The following is a 24399-nucleotide window of genomic DNA, read 5'->3' as shown; positions in this document are numbered from 1 at the left end:
GACTGGTGTGTATGTGAGTGAGAGACCTTTTAGGAAGGTGACAGAGAGAAAGAGAGAGACTGGTCAAGGAGGTGACTCTGTGAGAGACAGAGAGACTGGTTAAGGTGGTGACTATGAGAGAGAGAGAGAGTGGTCAGGGAGCTGACTGCTTTGTGTGTATGTGTGGGTATGTAATTGAAAGACTTGCCAGGAAGCTGTTTTGTGTGGTGTGTGTGTGTGTGTGTGTGTGTGTGAGAGAGAGAGATTGAAAGTTTGGTCGGGGGAAGGGTGACTAGTGAGTGACAGACAGAAACTGCTCGTGGGGATATGACTGGTGCATGTGTATGTGTGTAAAGGAGACAAAGAGACTGGTATTGAGCCCTATGGAAGAGGACCATGAGGACTGAGCTTCAGCAGCCCCTGCTGCTTCTCGTGTATGCTACTGGCCTGCAAGGGAAAGGAGTAGGAAAGTTGCTGGAGAGGATAAGTTAAGGTGACTTTTTAATTTGATTTTTCTTGATTGACTGACATTTTAATTATTTAGTGTTATGTGATGTGTCTGCTGTTTTGAAATATTTTATTAGTGTTTGGATAATTTTTAATAATGTTTATGAGTTTGTAATTATTGGATATTATTCTGTTCAGCTGTTTTGAAACATGTATTCTCTTTAATAGTATAGTTTTACAATTATTTTATATTTCTTGAGGAATGTATAAATAGAAATGTGCAGACAAAAACTAAACTGGAAACAACAAGAAGCCAAAATCTGTATGCAAGGCAACAATGGAAAAACAAAAACATTAGCATTATGGTCTCTTTATTCTGTATTTGGTGAGGGTCTGTCTGTGTGACCAAGAAGAGGGTATTCTGCAAGCTTGAGGTTTCTTGTGGAGATCTATAGCAGCTGGGCTTGTTCTGTTTTCCTAATGAGGTGCACTGGTGTTTAGGGCCTGGTTTAATATGTGTAGTGTTGCCATTTCATAGGTTGAGCTGTTACTATTTGAGTATGCTCTATAATTCAGGTGTAACTTTGTATAGGTTAATTTGTGTGCATTATTGCAAATCCTGGTACTATGTTAGGTTCTATAGTTCTGTTTCCATTTCTCCAGGATTCCACTGCAGGCAGAGTAACCTTTTGGCTTTCCTTTCCAGTATCTGTCTCCATATTTTTGATTTGTGATCTTTCTGTACTTGGTGAAGGTCAATTCTGTGTGTATGACCAAAGTGAGGCATTTTACTAATATGTAGACATTTCTTTCAGTCTTATTTGTTGTGTTTTCTCAATAGGACATGGTGGTGAACTGCTGTCTTTTCATAAGAAGGGCTATAGTGCCTGGTAGTAGGAGAGTTTGTGTTGCTGTTAGTGACATGATACCAGAATATAGGGATGTGAATCGTATTTCTGACGATTGAAAATATCGTACGATATTTTCAAAGTTGTCAGAAATCAGAGCGGCTTCGGAGGGAACTTTCTTTCCGGCACCCCCCACTTCCCTTTCCTTCCCCTAACTAACCCATCCCCCGGCCCTAATTCCCCCCTACCTTTATTTCAAAAGTTACGCCTACCTTTGTAACTTGCGTGCGCCGGCACGCCATGTTCTGGTCCGGGGGGCTGGTCCGGAGGCCGCATCCATGCCCCCGGAATGCCCCTGGGCTGGAACTATGCCCACGGCCCTGCCCTCGGAACGCCCCTGATGATGCATCGGTCGCCCCTGATGATGCCCCCACCCCCGACACGTCCCCTCAGGAAAGCACCAGAACTTACGCGCGTCCCGGGGCTTGCGTGCACCGCTGAGCCTATGCAACATAGGCTCGCACGCGCAGGGGGTGGAAAAGGCAGCCTTTCGGGGGTTACGCACGTATCTTACGCGCGTACCCCTTTGAAAATCTGCCCCTTAACTTTGTGTGTTTCTGCTTGCACTACCATATATTTTTGGCTACTTTCAGTCTTTGTTCCCTTCCTTTGTTTTGGACAGGTTTATTTATTTTATTTCCTTTCATATTCAGACTTTGTTCCTCTCTTGTTTATGGATTAGATAGAACACTTGAGTACTGGTATTTTATTTCCTATGTTGTTCTTTTTCTTTTACTGATTTTTATTACTGTGCATTTGTGTCATTTCAATTCAAAAGATTTTTCTTGGATTATATTATGTTAAAATCTGGAATAAGAATTACATTTTTAAAAATACATATAGCTACAATAAAGTTGACTACATCTGCAGATTTCAAGTATTAATCAATGATAAATTTAAGCAATTAAGGTCTAGATTAAGTCCAACACAAGACGTTTAGCCCAGCAACACTAGCCTGGGAAACCATGATCTAGTCAGATCTTCAAAGTACGATCAGACCTGCACTGTGGACTGCAGAAAGCAATATCAAACCTCTACAGCAATGGTTCCTAATCTGTACTGAAGGCCCACAGCCAGTTTGATTTTAAAGATATCCACAATGAATATGCATGAGATTGATTTACATACACTACCTCCATTTTATGCAGGGCCAGTGCAAGAATATTTGCAGCTCTAGGTGAACGTTCGGTCATGCAACCTCCCTCCCCAACTTATCTATTGGAGTCAGTTCCAACATAGCACTTCCTTCTATCAGCTCTGGCACAACACCCCTCTGGGTCTTCTGTTGGCAGTACTTTGCTTCCTCCAAAATTTAGTGTTCTAGGCTTTTATACATACTTTTAGGTGCACAACTTCCCCTGAATACATTTTAAAAGGCCATTTATGCACATAAAAATGGAGTTTATATCAGACTCAAATTGGAGTAGATAAGATGCACTGAAACTATTTTGGGAATTGAAACTTTTCTTGTACCATCATTTAGCTGAGGAAGTCCTGTGCATTCCCAGAAGTGATGGACTGCATTATCACATTCTCCACATTCCATACAGTATCACTTGCTGCTGGGTGAGGCCTATTTTAATCTTGCGACCTGCCACAGATTTTGTCAATATAAACCATATCAGTGTAGACCATAAGTTGCTGGGGGAACAGCTCTTGGAATGGATCTTTCTGTCTTGTGCAGGCTATTTCCAAGAATACTATTCCTGTTAGCTGCTTGTGTCCTGTGGCTGCCTGTCAGTATACCACATTAGCTTACGCTGTTAGGAAGAATTAAGAATACAGTAGCTCTAGGCTAGTTTCTTTGCTTCAATTGAATGGGGCAATTTATGTAAAATGTTTACATGAAGGTGTGGAAAATGACCAAGTGTAGTTCACATTGTGGCTGATTTGAGGTTGCTTCTTGGAACAGGTGTACTTCACTTTTGATGCATATCCAGCATAGCTCCCTGCTTCAACGGCAGGGGAGAAGATAAACAACCAATAAGGGCTGTATAACATAATCTGGGTAAAAACAAATAAGCATGGGTGTAGCTTTCTTATTGCGGCGGTTACTACCCCTACTACCTCTAACTAATCAAGCTAGATATTTCACTTGGATGCAGCTCCGTCACCGCTCTCTACATTAATGGTGGGGGTACAAGGGAAATAGAACCAAGAGCTAAGAGAAACAGATAAGTATGAGAGAAATAATGAGTGAAGCTTGCTGGGCAGACTGGATGGGCCATTTGGTCTTCTTCTGCCGTCATTTCTATGTTTCTATGTTTCTATGTTTCTACTGGTTAGAACAATGGGCTAAGAACAAGGGAACCAGGGTTCAAATTCCTATTCTCCATGACACTGCTTGTGGCATTCGGCAACTCGCTTCATCTCCCATTGTCTCAAGTACCCATTTCGATTACAAGTGCTTTGTGCCAGGGATTTTTGCACCTGAATTGTAAGTAATTCTGTAATACTGCATATGGAAAGGTGGGGTAAACATCCAAATTATTATTATTGTATTATTATCTAGAAATGGATCTGACAATTTAAAGTCAAAGTCCTGGCTCATGTGTCGCGATAAAGAATAAAGTCCACGCTGTAGGAGGAGAAGCCTAGATGTTAAAGCAGCAGGCGATGAACCAGGGAGGCCAAGGTTCAAATCCCACTGCTCTTCCTTGTGACCTTGGACAAGTCACTTCACCCTCCCTTGCTTCAGGTATAAAACTTAGATTGTGAGCTCTCTGGAGACAGGGAAATACCTACAGTCCCTGAATATAATCCGCTTTAATGTGGCTGAAAGATGGAATATAAATCTAAAATATACTTTCTGGTGGCAGGAGAGGGTCTCAACAGGGTAGAATGGAGAGGTTAAAGCAACGCTGGAAGTGATGCGCCTGAATGGATGCCAAATTAGACCTATCAGACATTACTAGTGCATTTATGATATTGTTATGATTTGGACTGAGAGAAGAGACTGTCAAACAGTTTTAGAATTGTTTTAATAGCATTCCATCCTTTAGGTTAAAACTAATCTTCCTGGCTCCAGTTTTCACTCATCACATACAAAGAAGTACATTATACACAGCCAAGCTAAGCTGTATATGCTCTGACCTAAATCCTTCAAAGAAAAAAGCTATGACCATAAAATCATCTCAAAGAAAACTCCTTCTGTACTTAAAAAACCCAGGGAACATTTACTGCAATACAAAGAGGAAAACCAGAGAGTGGGTACTGATTTTAGGTGTTTATTTTCCCTGCTAATTAATTGTTCTTTGTGGATTGGTGTTTATCGTTATTTCTGTGGTCTAGGTACTATTGCTGAGGACCGTTTCCAGCGGAATCACTGAATCAAATGCACGCACTTGTGTAGCTGAGGCATTGTTAGCATGGAAAAGGCACAAAAACAAAGTGAAGGATCTAGGGTAGGCAAAATAGGGGTGAGAGAGTACTAGGGGAAGTGGTGTTTTTTAAATCTAATAAACACCTACTATATTTATTTATTTATTTATTTAGCGCCGGGGTGTTTCAGTGGGATTTAGCAGTTGAAACCTAAAATCTGAAGCCCTACATCTATTTCACAGCAAGAAACCTATCATAGGGGCCGATGCAATACAGTGCACTCACAGGAGCACACTGTTTAACCTGCTGTTGATCGCGGGTTAAATAGGCGCTAATCCACCCCCTAATGCAATAGGGGGATTATAGTCTATTTAACGCTCATCCAACGCGGAGTGAATGAATTAGCGCTCATCACATGCAAATGCATGTGAATGAGGCTATTACTCATTCACTCTGCATTCAAAAAAATAAATGTGCGTCTAGACGCACATTTATCGCTCAGATATTAACGCCTGCCTGGAGCAGGCGTTAATAGCTGAGTGCACGTAGAAGTACAGAACAGCAGAAAAAAATTGTTTTTGGTACTTCTTCAATAAAAAAAAAAAAAAAAAAAAACCTCGGCAGACCGCCGAGTTATGAAGACCGACGCCGGTAAACTCAGCGTCAGTTTTCATAACCGGCTGTCTTCCAGTAATGAAAACGGATGCTGATAAACCTGGCGTCTGTTTTCATTACTGGCAGACGGCCGGTTATGAAAAGCGATGCTGAGTTTACAGGCGTCGGTCTTCATAACTGGCAGCCGCCGCGTGACCCCCTAATTTGCATATTGCATAGCGTCCCGTCCCCCTTGTGGGCACCATGCATGTGCTAAGAAAGCGGGCGCTGACTTTTCAGCACCCGCTTTCCGCAAAATTTATTGCATCGGCCCCATAGGCATTACTCCTGGAGGAATATATTTTCTACTTGTCCAGTTCTAGCTTTCTGAATACTACCTAATCTAAAACAAAAGTAAAACTCAAGCTTCAAATAGAAATCAAGAAGAAGAAATTGGAAGAAAACTTTGCAAGATACATTTCAAGCTGTGCCAGTGCATAAGTCAGTAAATCTTAGGATTGTACAGTTATTCCCATAGAAGACATTTAATATAAGAAAGTCTCATTTATGATCCTCCTCTAGTATACATTTTTCAGTACAAACATGTGAAAAGGGATGCTGCAATGATGAAATAGAAGTTAAAGACAACTAAACCTACACAGACCCAATGAAGATGCATCACATAGTAGAGCAAGATAACACCTTGCTGAGGGAATATTTTTCTGTCCAGATCACTGTAGCCTGACTCTACTGAGTCTGGGGCTGTTCCAGATTGCAAGGAAAGAGAGTTGAATGGGAACTGTGATCCTCACCCAGGATCTGAGAAAGGAGCAGCAGGAGTGCAGGGATTGTCCCTTAAAAATCCCCAGAGGCTTGAGAGCAGAGGATAAGAAGAAGAGAGAGTGCAATACAGCCTGGAAGTTGGAATTTCACTTAACCAAGGCAGCAACACTTCAGGACCAGGAAGCCAAACTATGCCAGAGGGAACTTGTTTTGGGGCTCGGAGGATCTTAATGCTGCACAAGAAGGATTTTTTTTCCTGAGCCGAGCAGCACATTCTTGTGAGTAACTATTTTGCTATCTGAGGAAACTAAAGAGAGGACCAGGCTAGGAGGTGCCAAAGCTGAGGAAAGAGGAGAAACAAAGTAACCAGAACTACTGTGATGCTGTAAGAAACTTTTACTTAAGGAGAAGAGATAGAAATTTCTAGAACTGTGATTTTGTTTGATTTCTGCATCTACCTGAGCTGTCACTGTCACTATGTTTGATCCTGAAGATTCTACAGTCTGAAGAGTGGTTTGCTTATGTGGAGTGTTCTCAGCCTGGAACTGGCCATGCAGGTTCTCCTGGAGATTTATTTCCCCACCTCGGGACAGTAACTAGAATGCTCCCAAGACTGGGAAGGTGACTCCTGGCATACAGGGGGTTTCTGCACCCATAACCAGACATAGCCCTGTTGTCTTTCTTTCAGCCTTCTCACCATTCTAACATATAACCCACAGCCTCCACACTTCCCTCCTATCCCTTTATCTCATTTTACCATTGTAAGATGTAGAGAACCTAAAGGATTCTGTACTAGAAAGACTAATCAAATTCTTTAAGAAGGGGAAACAGAGTAATTATTGTAAATTGCAATAGTTATGGGTTTTGATTCCTCCATGTGGGAGATTCAGATAGTGCGCTCTAAGGGCCGGATTTTCAAAAGGTTGCGTGCGTAAATCCTCTGGATTTATATGCTTAACCGGTCTTAAGCGCTCCGGGCCTATTTTCAACAGGCCCGGCACCGCACGTAAAGCCCCAGGACGCGTGTAAGTCCTGGGGCTTTACTAAAAGGGCAGTCCGGGGGCGGGGCCAGAGACCTTCAACTCAGCGGCCATTTGCCGCTGTGTCGGCAGGCTGTTGGCGCAAAAGATACAATAAGAATTTGGGGGGGTTTAATGTAGGTCTGGGGGGAAAGGTTAGGGGAAGGGGTGGGAAGCTTAGGTTAGGGGGAATAGAAGTTCCCTCACAGGCCGCTCTGATTTCAGAGGGGCTTGGGAGGGAACGGGGGAAGGCAGGTGGCTTGTCGCATGCAAGCTACACAATTGTGCACTCCCTTGCGCGCACCTGCACTCGCATTTTATAAAATCGGGCATACATGTATGCGCGCCGGGTAACGTGCACACATGTACGCCTGCACATAACTTTTAAAATCTACCCCTATGAGTTTATAAACCCCTACCACCATCCTATGGAATGGATTCTTAGTTTGATTTTCCTAGTTTACCTGCTTAGAGGCAGTGGGGCGGATTTTCAGAGCCCTGCTCGCGTAAATCCGCCCAAAACCGGGCGGATTTACGCGAGCAGGGCCCTGCGCGCCGGGAAGCCTATTTTACATAGGCCTCCCGGCGCGCGCAGAGCCCCGGGACTCGCGTAAGTCCCGGGGTTCTCGGAGGGGGGCATGTCGGGGGCGTGTCGGCAGCGTTTTAGGGGCGGGTACGGGGGTGTGGCTACGGCCCGGGGGCGTGGCCGCGCCCTCCGTACCCGCCCCCAGGTTGCGGCCCGGCGCGCAGGAGGCCTGCTGGCGCGCGGGGATTTACGCCTCCCTCCGGGAGGCGTAAATCCCCCGACAAGGGTAAGGGGGGGGTTTAGACAGGGCCGGGCGGGTGGGTTAGGTAGGGGAAGGGAGGGGAAGGTGAGGGGAGGGCAAAGGAAAGTTCCCTCCGAGGCCGCTCCGATTTCGGAGCGGCCTTGGAGGGAACGGGGTAGGCTGCGCGGCTCGGCGCGTGCCGGCTATACAAAATTCATAGCCTTGCGCGCGCCGATCCAGGATTTTAGTGGATACGCGCGGCTCCGCGTGTATCTACTAAAATCCAGCGTACTTTTGTTTGCGCCTGGAGCGCAAACAAAAGTAGGCTATTCGCGCTCGTTTTAAAATCCGCCCCAGTATGTCTTTTGCTGTTCCCAGTATTAATTAGTTTTGCTGGAAAAAGGACTTGGAGAACTGAGATCTGGGTAAAGAAATGGAGTAAGGATGCCTTATCCCCTATTTGTGTCCATGGTTTTGCAAAACCTTTTTGTTATTTCAGGACAAAGTTTTTCTACCCTTCCTGTCTCTTGTTTGGCTTCCCTTTTGCACAAGATTTTTCCTTCATGTTTTTATTTCATTGACTGTGTACCCTAGAACCAAGGGACTTAGATTCTTTATCACCTGAGGAAGTGGTGACTTTCATCTAGAAAGAATCTGAAGAGTGTCTGTGTCATCAGGGAAGAATGGATTCACATCCATTACCATGAAGAAGGAGTATTGGGTGTCACTTGAAAGAAGACGAGTACTACTATACCAACCTGGTACCTCCAGGAAAAGACAAGAAAATAGGGAAGACTGCAGGAGAGGTATGAGAACTGGCACTAGAGATTCATTTAAATAACCTGGACTAAATTTATGGCCATTTCTCAATGGATAGAAGACATAAGTATCATTATTGATTGGAAAGGAGAAGCAGCTAAATTACTAAAGCAATTGGTTTTGTCATTGGAATAGATTTGCTGAAAATTAAAGTCACAAATTTATTGAGAACTTAGAGAAACATCAAGAGCTGTAAAGAGCCATTCATTAAATTCTACAAATTATCAATAAAATTGAGTTGGAAACCAGACTTGTTTCAAGACTAATTATTGCTGCTGTTTATTCTTGCCTGATCATCAGTGCAGGGAATTAAAGGGCATCTTAAGAGCTAAGAAAAGCATAGGGCCTAGAAGTTAATCTCCCCCCTGTAGGGAATTCTGCACACTCAAGAGAAATTTGACACCTTTTTTCAAAACTATGCAGTGAATATCTGAACTGAGATGTATGTCATGTGCCCCTGAGATTATACAGCCCTGGGATTATAAATACAATCAGAGATTTGCTTGTACATTCCATTAACAACATCCTTTGCTTTCAGGTGCTCATTTAGTTTACCTTGATGAGGAGTATAGCTCTGAAATGTATTATGTTTATCCAATAAACAGTATCACTACAACCATCAAGTTGTTAATCTTGGGTTTGCTCTGTGTGGAAATACACAAATTAGAAGAAAGCAAGAAGAAAAACAACAAAATGGGCTGAAGTCTGAAATTAGGAGCACAGGAAATCTATAGTAGGACACAAATGATGATGCCTGCACAACTGCATCAAAGCAAATCCTTGAGTACCAAATTATGTGGCTGGCTATCCTAAATTTGAGAAATATCATGTACAAATGAGCTACTGTATTGGTATACATCAGCATGCAACTCAACTAGGACATATTATCTAAACAAAAATTTGTAAGAACAGCAGTACGAGTTGGTAAATTCTGAGTTCCGATGCTATTTCTTCTTTCAGAATTTATGTTTTGTACAGGATCCATGCACATGATTCCTTTAACCCTTTGCTGAACTTATCAGAGAACTGGTCTGTGGTCATTGATTACCATCAATAAGCTTTGGAATATGGCTCTGTCATAATATAGGGCACCTATATACATTATTTAGGCACTCAAAAAAACTGTCTTCTCAAATCAATCCAAAACATAAAGAAACTCCTTTAGTTTGTTTGCAGCACATTTTCACATGGTTTATTTTCCTTAATGTGTGTTTATTCTGTCCAAACCTTGGTAGAGGTTACGTTCAGGCTCTAAAATGCCAAAATGAAGTAAGAACTCTGGAAAAGTGAAATTAATGTACACAAAATAACAACAAAACCTTCTTCGTCCTTTGGCAAGTACGAATGAAACTTAGACTATATCGAGGGTATGCTAGCCGTATCATTGTCACAATTACAAATATCTAAAATGAAGAAAAAGTGAAGTAAAAATAACAGCCATTGCCTGGGACTAGATAAAGACCTTTGCACTTACCTAACTTGTGGTGTTGGGTTTCCAGCGACTCTACATTCCAGCCGAACACTGCTTCCTTCAGCAACTTCTTGACTTCGAAGCTTTTGAGTAAACCGAGGAACAGAGGGTGGACCACCAGGTAAACTGGCAACCTGATGGCCAGAGATATTTTCTTGATGCTGAATAACAGGTTCAGATTTCTTGCTTACAGGGGAGGATTCTGTAGGATTAACAGTGGGCATCTTTGCCTCAGACATAGCATCTTTTTGTGGTTCTGCAAAGCTCTTTGAATTATCATTGAGGGTTGTATCGTTGAGGGTTGATTGTTTTTTCTTGGGAGATAGATATCCACTATCAGGTGAAGATGAGTCTCCATCTGGACTCCTGCTTCTTGATTTTGCTGATTCTCTAAAAATGGATGAAAGTTCTTCAATGAAAGTAGCTGCTTTGTTGCGCAGATCATTCTGGGAGGCAGGCTCACCCTGGTTCAATGACTTTGATTTTAAGACTTGCCTTTGTGGACTTGAACTGTGCCTTCCAGAATTTTTGAAAGATGATTTTGTCTGAAGACTCCGGATTAAGCTTGGACTTGTTGTTAGAAGAGGTGAGATGGTAGCTTTTCTTTCATTAGCAACTGTAGAACTTTTACTTGTCTGTGAATTTGAGGTTGTGGTTTGTTTTCTAATAAATCTGTCAGTTGTCTTTGACCTTTGGTTATTCATTAGAGGGCTTCCTATTTCCCTCTGTTTATATACTTTGGTGTCCATGAAAGAAACATTGTCTGATGGATTTCGTGGGGAATGTTTCAATAATTTAGTAGATTCTTGCTTTGTGTTTAATTTCTCAGTTTCAGGGCCAGGAAAAGCTTCTCGGGCAAGGTCAAGACTCTTGTTGATCTCATCTTGACTGAGAAAAGCAGAAAGTTCTGAAGTTAAATCACTATTCATTTGTCCCTCCTTCAGATCAGATAGAGAATCATAATAAGAGTCATGGGAGGAGGCCTCAGACATGCTTTCAGTGTGGTCTTCCTTGGAGTTTTTCTCTGCAGAACAAATCTCCTTGAACATTAAAGACAGTGGCACAGTCTGTTCACTGTTTCTTTCTTGCATACTGTAATTAAAATCCATAGAAAAGTCACTGATCAGATCAACAGCATAAAACAGTAGCAAAAATGTAGACTTCAAATATGTGATCTAAATTATGCAGTGAGATGTACAAAATATTTACCAATTTTTCTCCTCAAACAATATGTTCCTATCTTATACAATCCATTCTTCTGCTTATTTTCCAATTCTGCCGTTTCATGGTCAACAAAATTGGTTCTCACCTTCAACCAAATTTCCCAGAGTCATGGGAATCATTTATGTGTTTTCTGTAATGACATATGATCAATGGAAAAATAATTGCCATCTCTTTTTTATAGATAATAAAGTACAAGACAGACGTTTTCCTTCATCAGTTTTCTTTAATTTATTTATTTTTTAATTTATAATATTTATATGCTGTATAATCAGTATAAGAACAGTAAAGCAATTTACAATCAAACACTCATAACCTTTATAAAAAAAAATAGTAAAACAGTTAATATTAAGACAATATAACTGCTAAATTTCTTACTCAAACCAGCCCAAGCAATGAAATAAAAACTGTACCTCTTAGAATAAAAGAATTTGCCTTCCCTAATTTACATTCCTCAAATATATTATTGCTACTATATTGAAAGAGCACATAACCCCTTTTCCTTAAGACTTGTTCTCTTTTATCCCACCATAAAGAAAAAATGGGCCTTAACTTGCATATAACATTTTAAATAATTTAATTCTGCTCTAGTTGATACTAGAAGTTATTCCATAACTGAGGGACTATGATGGAAAAGGTTTAAAGGAACCATCTAAAATGAAATTTCCGGTTTTTAGCTGCAGTCAACAAATAACCCAGCGATGATCTAAGAGGTCAACCAGATTTATGCCAATTCAACTTGACAAAAACATATTTGCTTTCTCTACTATTGGAAGCCAATGCAGAGAATTAAACAAGGGAGTTACTCTCTTACTTCTTAACCTGCCAAAAATCTATCTTGCAGCACTATAATGTAATAATTGAAACTTGTTGGTATATCTACCCAGTAAATCCATCAACAACACATTACAATGGACTGTAAGTGAGATAACTAAAGCAGATACCATTGATTTTAAACCATGGAAGTCTAGGAAAGGGCATAATTGATTAATCATTTTAAGCTGTAGACACATTCACTGTGCAATTTGTTCCACACAGGCATCCATAGAAAAACTGGAGTCGTATACAACATTAATAAAAAAAGGCAATCAAATTATTGTCCAGTATTGGCTGAACTGTTAAAGATGACAATTTTTCTGAAGCTGGGCCAATTCAGTGAATTTCAGTTTTTGATTCATTCATCACAAGCTTACTCTTCTGAAACTAAATTGAAATCCTTCTTAAAAAAATAATTCAAATACTTCACAGTCTCCTCCATATCAGTTCCAGTCATTGGCATATGTATATCTGGTGACACCCAGATCCTGAAAAATTCCTGCCAAAGGTCTCATAAAAATATTAATAATGGAGAGAGACAGGATCCCTGAGTCACTTCTGTTCTTATCATTATTGGTTGAGAGAAAATTCCCAGTTGGATTACCTGATCCCAATCTTTCAGAAAAGACACAAATCAATCACTAATCCGACAGCAAGGCCCAATTGACAACATCTATCAATTAGAAACAGATGATCTACCAGATCAAATTCACTTGAAGGGTCAAGCAAGACAAAAAACATAGACTGTCCAGTCCAAAGAATGTATAAACTCATCGCCAAGGAAAGAGAAGAGATTCCGTATTATATCTAGGCCAAACACATGATTAGATGTCTGCTAACTTGCCTGACCTCTCCATAAAATTTGACAATTGAGTATTAACTATCTTCTTCAAAATTTTTATCAGACAAGGCAAGATAGAGTTAGGCCTATAGTTCTCATATAACATGGAGTCTAACTGTGGCTTTTTCAGATTAAGGCACACTGGTAGGGATCCTTGGTCAAGAAAGGTGTTAACAATACCACACAACCACTTCAACTATCCCCAGAAAGATATCTAATCAATTTAGGAGGACAAGGATCCAGGGGGCTGCCAGAAGATCAATCTCATCCATGACATTCTTTAGACCCACACAATTAATCTGTTCAAACTCAGTTATAAGAGGATCATTGCTTTCCAAGTCAAAATGTACAATAAACCATGTACTCCAGAAACACTCGCTTGTCCTAAATTAGGGGATCCCCTTCATCTGTACCAATAAGGCAGAAATCTTCCCTTTAAATTACCATACAAAATTTAAACATTCAGGAGTTGGTAAAAAGAACTTTTCATTGTGTTAGCATGGACTAGTAACATTCGGACTACTCTAAAATACTAAATTAATCCAGAACTTGTAGATGCAGTTCCTATTTTACCTAGTATATAAATTAGGTTTAGGGGAGGTATACACCCTCATTTGCCTCCCTAAAAAACACACACATACAAGCATATCGTGCAAAACTGGGCAAGTTCTGCAATGAAGAAATCCCTTTCCCATGTAATCATGCAATAATAAAAGTGGAAAGCTGAAATTTTTTAAATATGGGATCTATTTACTAAAGCATGCTAATGCCTCAATGTATGTTAAACATGCAAAACACAGCAAACAACAGGAAATGTGCAGAATAAATTCAATGTCCACACAAACGTCTTTGTGGTATAATTTTTTCATTTCAGACGGCAAATCCACAGGGGTAGATTTTCAGACGAGCGCGAATAGCCTACTTTTGTTTGCGCTCCAGGCGCAAACAAAAGTACGCTGGATTTTAGTAGATACGCGCGTAGTCGCGCGTATCGGCTAAAATCCTGGATCGGCGCGCGCAAGGCTATCGATTTCGTATAGCCTGCGCGCGCCGAGCCGCGCTGCCTCCCCCCGTTCCCTCCAAGGCCGCTCCGAAATCGGAGCGGCCTTGGAGGGAACTTTCCTTTGCCCTCCCCTCACCTTCCCCTCCCTTCCCCTACCTAACCCACCCGCCCGGCCCTGTCTACACCCCCCCCTTACCTTTGTCGGGGGATTTACGCCTCCCGGAGGGAGACGTAAATCCCCGCGCGCCAGCGGGCCTGCTGCGCGCCGGGCCGCGACCTGGGGGCGGGTACGAAGGGCGCGGCCACGCCCCCGGGCCGTAGCCACGCCCCGTACCCGCCCCCAAAACGCTGCCGACACGCCCCCGGAACGCCGCGACGACCGGGCCCGCCCCCCGACACGCCCCCGACACGCCCCCCTCCGAGAACCCCGGGACTTACGCGAGTCCCGGGGCTCTGCGCGCGCCGGGAGGCCTATGTAAAATAGGCTTCCCGGCGCGCAGGGCCCTGCTCGCCTACATCCGCCCGGTTTTGGGCGGATTTAGGCGAGCAGGGCTCTGAAAATCTACCCCACAGTGTGTAAATTACATCATTTCAAGATGCAAAGGGGGTCCCCCGACACGGACCCGTGTTTCGCTGCGAGGCTGCGTCAGGAGGGACAGGGAGTGCCTCCCAGTGACGTTATCCTCTGAACTGTACAAAGAAAAACTAAAACTTTCCCGCCTGTCCCTCCCGACGCAGCCTCACGGCGAAACACAGGTCCATGTCGGGGGACCCTCTTTGCATCTTCAAATGCTGTAATTTACACACTATGGAGATGCCGTCTGAAATGAAAAGAGTATACCACAAAGACGTTTGTGTGGATATTGAATTTATTCTGCAAATTTCCTGTTGTTTGCTGTGATTACACGCGTGCAGAAGTGCTCCTGTTTGCAATTTAAACATGCAAAACATGCATTTAGTGGGCATTAAAGCATTTGCATTAATGTTAAAGCAATATTCCATGAGGAATATTTTAATAACATACATCATTTGCAAATGCATGCACAGAAGTTTAATAATATTCTTATGGAGCCTGACATTCAGAAGCCATTCAGATGGATAACTGAAAAATTATCTGTCTAAATGTCAAGATGGCAATATGTAAAGCCATATGCGGCTAAAATTCAGCTGTATAATTCAGATGTGGTTCGGGGGGGGGAGGGGGGCAGGAGGCATTTTGGGTTGGGCCAGAGATAGCCACATAAGTTATGCAGCTCACTCCAATATTTGCAGTTAGCCGCTTAACATATGTGGCTAACTCTGGTCGCGCCATAGGGATGCCCTATAGTTAGATAGATATATTTATCCAGCTAGCCAAGAATATTTAACTGTGTATTCGTGCCACTGAATATCCTGGTTGAGTTAGCCAGGTAGGTATAGCTGGCTAACTTAACTAGCCGCTCTGCGGCTGAATATGGACCATATGGGTTATTGCAATTCACTTTAAGTAACACAATTTGCTGTAATTCACAAGCAAGAACAGTTACTTTCAAAAAGATGCACAGGCACACATTTGTGCACATGCATTGGCCTGCACCCAGGGACATGGTTATTTTATAACTTGCGTGTGTATATGCATGCATGTTATAAAATAGCCTGGCTGCACACACATGTACATGAAATTTGAAGTGGGCGCACAAATCCCACTTCTAATGCATAAAGAGGTGTATGCCCATACCATTCCCAGTTTACCAGTTCATCCACAAGTCCACCCAGTTAACACAGGTCCTCCAACACCCCCCCCCCCCAGTTTGATATCCTACACTACCTCCGGTTTTCCCAGATCCTTTAAACCCCTCAGAAATGGCTCGATTCTTTTATTTTATGACTTACACATCATCCATAGCAAAAGTAAGGTTACATGGCAGGAGATCTCAGCACATGTGTAGGTATTTATGCAGGCATCTGTTGCCCAGGCCCCGAAACACCCTCACTCCACCTAGACCATGCTCACGCTCCACTCTTTTCAAAAACCATTTAGATACCGTGTAATGAGTGGAATGGAATGTTCTTAAATATGGAACTGGCTTGTTGCCTTCTCAAAAAATCAACATGGCAAGTCTAAAGTGCTGTTACTTGAGATACATCTTAAATGGTCTCCACAGCTGAGAGCTGGCTTGCTACCTTTTTCTCAAAGAATCATCAAGTCAGTAAGCCAGTTCCCAATTTAAGAACATTCCATTTCTCTGATGCAGGCATTTGATGCCGAAACACAGCAGTGTTGTATAGAAAACTGAGAGGAATACAGCGGGTGGATTATTTGAGAAGCAAAGTGGAATTTTGAACAGGTCTACTCCATTTCTGTGGGTAAAGGTCAGCGGGGTAAAATTGGTAAAAGAAAGACTTGCAGAGAAGGGAAAAAGCCTTTATGCAAAGAACTGAGAGTGTTATAAAGGATAAAAGAATTCTAAAGATGGTGGCCTATTGGAGACTGTGATTTACCTAAGAATATTTACACAGGTTTTGCTGTTTTCCTATCTTATTTATTTATTATTTTATTTATGAACTTTTATTTACTGACGTTCGTAAAACACAACATGCCGGTTTACAATGAACTGAAAAGAGTGGAAGATTACAATGAACGAGGAAAGGGGAAAGGGGGACAGGCTAGAAAGGAAGAGGCGGGGAAGGGAAAGAGAGAGACTAAAGGGAGAAACACTAGGAACGCAGAAAGGAAAAACAGTTAAAACTAATATAAGCGATTATAAGAAACTATGATTGTCATATACCAATATAGAGGAAAGATAATTAAAACTTTGAGAACAATTGAAGGCTATATACAATTGGATCGTGATACCTCATAATAAGTAAGGCCTCTCGATTTTTTTCAGAGAGTGCTCTTAAAGAAACATGTCATATTTCAAGCGTTTCCCTTTAAATGGTTTTTACGCTGAACAGACTTGTTTTTATCATTATAATCACAGGTATCAACAATCGGAGATCTTAGGAATATTTTTTCTGAAACTTTTTGTTTATATATTCTTATATTTCAATAGAATTAGATGAGAACAGAGTACTTATCATTTTATGCGCTTGGCTCGCTGTGATGACTGCTTTTCTGAAAACACCGGTAAGAACCCGACACATCCGTGTTTCGTTTACTTCTTCAGGGGTTTTAACTTTTACCACGGTGTCTAAATAAAATACGTGAGAAGTAGGTTGTTAGAACCCTATATTCTCTAAAACATTATTTTTCTAATAATACGTCACCCGATTTCAGCCGCATACATTGTTGAAAGCTTGTCCCATCATTTGAGCGCCATTGCGTGATCACAGCTTAACAGAGCAGGATCCGCCATTGCTTTACCGCACTTAATTTAAAGAGAACGAAGAGGCTTGCACAGACCAATGAAAAACGAGCCCGGAAGTGACGTGACGCTGGGTGGATTAAAACATTGATGACCACTCAATGGTGTCATTTAACCCTGCTGGGGATTCTGTTGCTAAGGTAAAAATCCACCATTGCTCACGATTGTTTAAATGATTCATCATGTTTCCTCCCCTGGGATTCAATTGCACTTGTTCCAAAACAGTCCACTGCAAATGATCAAATGTGTGCGAAAATTGTGAACAATGTTTCACTATGGGAGCCTCAATGTTTGAGGCTCCCATAGTGAAACATTGTTCACAATTTTCGCACACATTTGATCATTTGCAGTGGACTGTTTTGGAACAAGTGCAATTGAATCCCAGGGGAGGAAACATGATGAATCATTTAAACAATCGTGAGCAATGGTGGATTTTTACCTTAGCAACAGAATCCCCAGCAGGGTTAAATGACACCATTGAGTGGTCATCAATGTTTTAATCCACCCAGCGTCACGTCACTTCCGGGCTCGTTTTTCATTGGTCTGTGCAAGCCTCTTCGTTCTCTTTAAATTAAGTGCGGTAAAGCAATGGCGGATCCTGCTCTGTTAAGCTGTGATCACGCAATGGCGCTCAAATGATGGGACAAGCTTTCAACAATGTATGCGGCTGAAATCGGGTGACGTATTATTAGAAAAATAATGTTTTAGAGAATATAGGGTTCTAACAACCTACTTCTCACGTATTTTATTTAGACACCGTGGTAAAAGTTAAAACCCCTGAAGAAGTAAACGAAACACGGATGTGTCGGGTTCTTACCGGTGTTTTCAGAAAAGCAGTCATCACAGCGAGCCAAGCGCATAAAATGATAAGTACTCTGTTCTCATCTAATTCTATTGAAATATAAGAATATATAAACAAAAAGTTTCAGAAAAAATATTCCTAAGATCTCCGATTGTTGATACCTGTGATTATAATGATAAAAACAAGTCTGTTCAGCGTAAAAACCATTTAAAGGGAAACGCTTGAAATATGACATGTTTCTTTAAGAGCACTCTCTGAAAAAAATCGAGAGGCCTTACTTATTATGAGGTATCACGATCCAAAAAACAGCGATGTTATGATGTTTCTTTTGTATTGATTAGCAACACTACATCATACTTTATACAGTTACTAGTGATTTCTTATATACAATTGGAGGCTATATACAATGAAGGCTTTAAATAAAACTTCAAATAAATAAATAAATAAGTAAATAAGTAAATAAAAACTTTAAAAAAATAAATACAACTTTAAATAAATAAATAAATAAATAAATAAATAAACATATAACAAATAAAACTTTGTTATATGTGTGCTTTTGTATAACATGTATAGGATCTTTTTACTAAGATGTATGTGACTTTAGTATGTTTTGTACGTCTATAAATTTTAAATTGATTTTTGTGAAACTTTGGGAGCTCATTTAAGATTTAGGTATACTTGCCATAATTAACATTGGTTATAGAATTGTAAAAGAAACTGAAAAAGTATGTTCTACTGTTCTTGTTATGTATTGGTATATTATATTTTTGGAATAGTATAGTGATTATTTGGGTTTTGATATAGTTTACCTTATTAAATAAATCAATCAGATCTTAACTCTATAAAGCCGTTGTCTAGTGTCCTGAACTCTGTTTATTTCAAGGTGCTGCACAATATTTTTCCTTACAAGTATTTCTATATTTTTGCCCACGACTGATGTTAGACTAATTGGTCCCTTTGCCCACTTCCTGCCTATTTTCACCTTTGTATAGGGGTTGTATCTCAACTGATCTCTTCCAGTCCTTCCACCTGTCTTCAAGAACAAGTACAATAGAACCATGGCATACAGTGAGTGTAATTGTAAACAGCTTAAAGATGTCTATACCCCCAAGGCACACAGAATGGAGAATCACAAATAGCATAAACACATCAAAACCCTCATGACATATAGTATAGGGAATTTCATACAGTAGAGAGATGGCTATAACTTCAAGGCATATACTGCAGAGAATCAGACATAGCACAGAGGTGTCTATATCCCAAGCCATATAATGCAGGGAATTACAAATAGAACATATATGTCTAATCCCCCAGGCATTCAGTGTGGGGAAATCACAAACAACATAGAAGTGTTAAAACCCCAGTTGCATACAATGTGCAGAATCATATATAGCATAGAGGTATCAAAAACCCTATGTCTTCTGTGAGGAGAATCCCAAGCAGCACAAGCAGTGAGTACTGCCAAGGTGTACAATGTGGAGAATTACAAACAGCACAAAGGTGTCCAAACCCCCAAGCTATACAGTACAGGGACATTTTCTTGTCAATTCTGAAGTTATCTGATCCATTTAACCTTTATTTCTTCTGCATTCAAGAGGACTAACACACTGCAACCATACTATTTTATCAAATTATTATAGAATTCATAATCTTATTTTTACATTTTATTAATGCATAATAGCATGCCATATGTCACATCATTCCAAATATTATATTCTTAATAATATAATATATCATGTTAATATGATAGTATTATAATAATATATTAGCATTAATAATATTAAGCTATAGAGTTCCTTTGTTATTTTACTAAACCTTTAAAATGAATTTTCTTTTAATGTCTGCTTAGGCAGTCTTTGCAGTAGTAAAGAAAACAGTGATATTCTAGCTGTAAATATAATCTAACCCCAAAAGTGAACTTGGCAGCAGTAAATAATTTCCATCATGTTGTTTGCTATATATAGAGATGCCAATGTTCTAAACTCTCACTGTCTATCCAGACAGACATTTAAGCTGGTACTGGACATTTAGTTTACATGTATATATCAACTAATGTGAGTCGGCCATTCAAGTATGTGTAAAGGATTCTGCTGCTGCTGAATTTGATTCAGCTTGGAATTTGGAGAAATACAAAACTTAAATACAAACCTAGGGGATCATTCATCAAAAAGCATTAGGGAGTTATAGCGGGTGTTAGGGCCCTAACACCCACAATAATGTCATAACACATTCAATAAATACTAGGGATGTGAATCGTTTTTCAACGATTAAAATTATCATCCGATAATTTTAATATCGTCTTAAATCGTTATAGAACACAATACAATAGAAATTCTAACGATTTATCGTTAAAAATCGTTAAATCGTGTTAGTGTGCACTAATCGGAAAAAACGATTTTTAACGATTTTTCAATGAAATAATCGTGCCAAACACGATTTTCTTCTCCTGCCACACAATTTCAATCATTAAGATGATATGGCACACGATTCACATCCCTAATAAATACTGCATCATGAGATATGCATGCAAATTTGACATTTTTATTCAAATGGGAGCAGTTTGGGAGGAATAAATGGAAATGTGGATGGGTTAACGTTGCATGTGATAACATAACCCACACTATTGTGGGATTTAACGCTGGAAATAACTATACCTTTTTCCTCAGTGTTATGCAGTCAGAGGTACGAATGGCATAGTAGACATCAATGAAGATTTTATGTGATTTAGAGTGATGAAAGGTACTAAAACATTAGATTTGTACTATGTACTCTTGACCTACTTTGATTGAATCTCTACCTAGCTGCTCTAAAATGCATGCAAAACTGCCATGCAATTCCTAGCCCACCACCAAAACCTCACCCCAAGTTACTAATGGCTCCTCTTACAGTAGTATAAAAAGTTGACTTATATGTGAGCCTCCAATTAGGCTCTCTCTTTCTCTCCCTCTCCCTTTCCCCTTTCCCTCTCCCCTTTTGCCCCAAACAGGATTTGCGATAAATCCCATTTCAGCCATAACGCACAGCTACTGCAGGCATAACGCTGAGGAAAAAGGTGTAGTTATTTCCGGCACTAAATCTCACAATAGTGTGCATTATGTTATAGCATGCAATGTTAACCAGCCCATATTTTCATTTATTCTTCCCAAATGCCTCCCTCTTATAGTGGTATAAATAGTTAACTTATACATGAGCCTCTGTGGAGTCGCTCTCTCTCTATCTCTCCCCCACCCCATGCAAGTGTGATAAATTTAACTTGCATTGCAGTAAAACACCTATGCGAAGCGGTTCCAGGGAAATTACCTTAACCATGCCCCCTTTTTTTTTTTTATTGCAGGCGCTATTTTCACAAAATTTATAGCAAAATGATGAATATAGGCCTTGGGGCACTATTCACTAAGGATTTTTTCCATAGAAACAAAAAGGGAGAAAACCTTTAGAGGTCAATTTTAAAAGGAGCGCACACGCGGTTCCTGTCACGCTCACATGGACCCGCCGATTTTATAACATGCACGCATCGGTGCACGCATGTTTATAAAATATGGGTCCCGTGTGCACATGCATGCCGGATTTTCATGTCCATGTGTGCATGTACGGGCGGGTAGCCTACTCTGCGTGCAAGGGGGGATATTAGAAAATTACGTGCGGCGACACAATCAGGCTTTGCCCAATTCCCTCCCAGTCCACTCCAATTAAGGAGCGGACTGGGAGGGGGGCATTTTCCTATCCTTAACCCTAGACTTCCTACCTCTTCCCCTGTCCTCCGAGCCCTAATCTACCTATCCCTAATTTATTTTTATTTTTATACTTATTTCTCCCCAGGAGAAGTAATCTCCGTGCGCTGCTGGCGTGCACTTCCCTGGGACAGCGGCTAATAAAATGTGTTCTAAAATGTGTGAGCTCGCACAAGGCCCGGCCAGGCACTTAACATCTGATTTAAAATTGTCCCATTAGTAAATAACCCCGTTAGATTGTAAGCCCTCTGGGAATAAGAAATACCTACAGTACCTGAATTTAATCCGCTTGAAATGTCACAAAAAGTGGAATATAAATTTAAAAAAAAAGTACAGAGAAGTTTGCAGTCCTTGTAGGAATAAGAAGAAAACTTCATTTCTACTACTATGAGTTTGGCACCTTTCAGGAGCTCTAAATCTGGAGAAAAACACTGAAACATAAAAATATCTGCATTCCAGGAAGAGGTCAGCCATTATGTCATTGCTATTTTTATTGCTTAAAATTTTTCAGTGTTAGGGTTTAGATTTTCACTCAGATCCTCATTAAAGATCTTCAAAGTAGTAAGGGTCATTCAGAGGGATTTTGCTTGGGCAGAAGGGCTCTGATTACATGTAATTACTTTCCAGGGCTTAACAGCATGTCATCATTAACTGACTGAATTCTTGGTAGATGTGCACATCTCTTGGTTCCTTGCCATTGTGCTAAAACTAGCTTGCACAGGGAGGATAATTTTCAAAGGCTTTTCTACAGGTTAAACACTATTTTATCCATGGAAATAGTCTGTTAAAAATTGCCTGCCCGCTATATGGGTAAACTTTTCTGTGTATGTCAAGTTCAGATATAAATGTACCTGAATTGAGTGGAGGCATTCCCGACAACAGGATTGGGGAAGGGTGTACGCTTATTTTTACATTTTCAAAAAGTATGTGCGTACAATTTCCTCAATGGTGTTTACCATGGGCTGTTACAAAATTATCCCCACAAGGGATAACTGATACATTTTAAAAACTCACTATGGTCTTCTGACTGTAATGACAGTTAACACAGATATTTTATTGTTTGAAAAATCTTCAAAATATTGTTTTAAAAAGCATCTGTAACCTCCAGCCTCTTAGCAGAAAAAGAAGGGGGCTCAGAAGGTGACATGCAAGGAAAGGGGTTACAAGAGAAAGTGACATGGATGAGGGGTCCTACCTCTCCCTATAGACACATGGCATGGCCTCCTGCCTTAAACCCTGGGTCTTGGAGCTTGGCATCCATAAACATAAGCATGGGACCAAGATGGAAGATGTAGTCCCTGAGGAAGTGAGGGGGCAGATAAGGAACTTCCAGACACTCCTGGTATCCATTAGTCACAAATTCAGTGAATGGTCTGAAAAGCTACATCCTCCTCACCTGCTATCCTACATTTCTTCAGAAGGGAGAAGTTAACAGCCCACCACACAAGTCTATTGAACTTATTTCATGCAAAGTCTTGCCACAAAGTGTGCAGAAATGTTGCATCATGCTGTTCCCGAAACGTGAAAAGTCCCTCTCATATTTATTTATTTAACTCTTTTCTATACCGACATTCATGATACAAATCATATCATATCGGTTCACAAAGAACAGGGGGGTTGTAATAATAATATTGAAGAGGAAGAAAAGTTACAATAAAACAGTTATGTGAACTTGGAAACAGAAATGTGCCGGAGACAGAGGAATAACGTTGTAAACTTAACAAGGCTATACTGGAAGTGCACTGGGTCGGAATTAAGGCACTCTAAATATATATATAGAACTTATATACAATCATGAAACTGGCTATTTATTTATTTATTTATTTATTTATTTAACTTCTTTTACTATACCGATACTCAAGACCAGGTCTTATTGTACCGGTTTACAATAGAACAGGGGGAAACCAATTAACATCTAGGTAGAAATGAAAAGTTAAATTAAAACAGGGAGCGTAAAACATGGAAGATGGAAGATAGGGCAGAATTAAACTATAACAATAAGGAGTGATAAATATAATCAACAAAAAACAATAAATTAGTAATACATACAATGCGGGGCTGTGACAGTACTGAAGGGAGGATTATCAGGGGGTGAAGAGGGACTTTCTAGGATCAAGGAGGGGGAAGGGGAAGGGGAAGGGGAAGGCGTGGGGAGAAGAAGGGAAAGGACTATGGGAAGGCTTGTTGGAACAGCTAGGTCTTGAGTTTTTTCCTAAAGGTCACCAGGCAGGGTTCCTGTCTGAGGTCTGGAGGCATGGTATTCCAGATGGATGGCCCCGCTGTTGAGAAGGCTCATTCTCTGGTGGATGTACGAGTGGTGGATTTGGTGGTGGTGGCGTGCAGGGTTCCTTTATAAGCCTCTCTTATAGGTCTTGTAGAAGTGTGCAGTCTTAGCAGGATATGAAGTTCTAGTGAGTGCTGATTGGATATGGTCTTGTGAATAATGGTGATGGACTTATGTAGGATTCTGAAGCTTATGGAGAGCCAGTGTAGATTCCTGAGGATGGGTGTGATGTGATCTCCTCGATTG

General features: G+C 40.7%; 1 protein-coding gene across 4 annotated transcripts in view; it reads right to left on the bottom strand.

The window, feature by feature from the left end:
• Nucleotides 1-24399, bottom strand: part of PALLD (palladin, cytoskeletal associated protein) — an 805838-nt gene that overhangs the window by 755408 nt on the left and 26031 nt on the right. For 3 of the 4 annotated variants that reach the window (XR_003852153.1, XM_029572641.1, XM_029572802.1), the window contains exons 2-3: nt 11318-11462; nt 10112-11200 (exon numbers count right to left, since the gene is read on the bottom strand). Coding sequence is in view for 3 of the 4 variants with exons in the window: in XM_029572641.1 (XP_029428501.1) it covers nt 10112-11199 (1088 nt within the window). In the remaining variant the exon portion in view is untranslated. The remainder of the gene's footprint in view (nt 1-10111; nt 11201-11317; nt 11463-24399) is intronic. The other variant, XM_029572712.1, reaches the window with a different exon arrangement.

Source organism: Rhinatrema bivittatum, chromosome 1 (genome assembly GCF_901001135.1).
Source record: "Rhinatrema bivittatum chromosome 1, aRhiBiv1.1, whole genome shotgun sequence".
Classification (NCBI taxonomy): Eukaryota; Metazoa; Chordata; class Amphibia; order Gymnophiona; family Rhinatrematidae; genus Rhinatrema; species Rhinatrema bivittatum.
The sequence above is the reverse complement of the archived record's forward strand: the minus strand, read 5'-3'. Positions and strand labels throughout refer to the sequence as shown.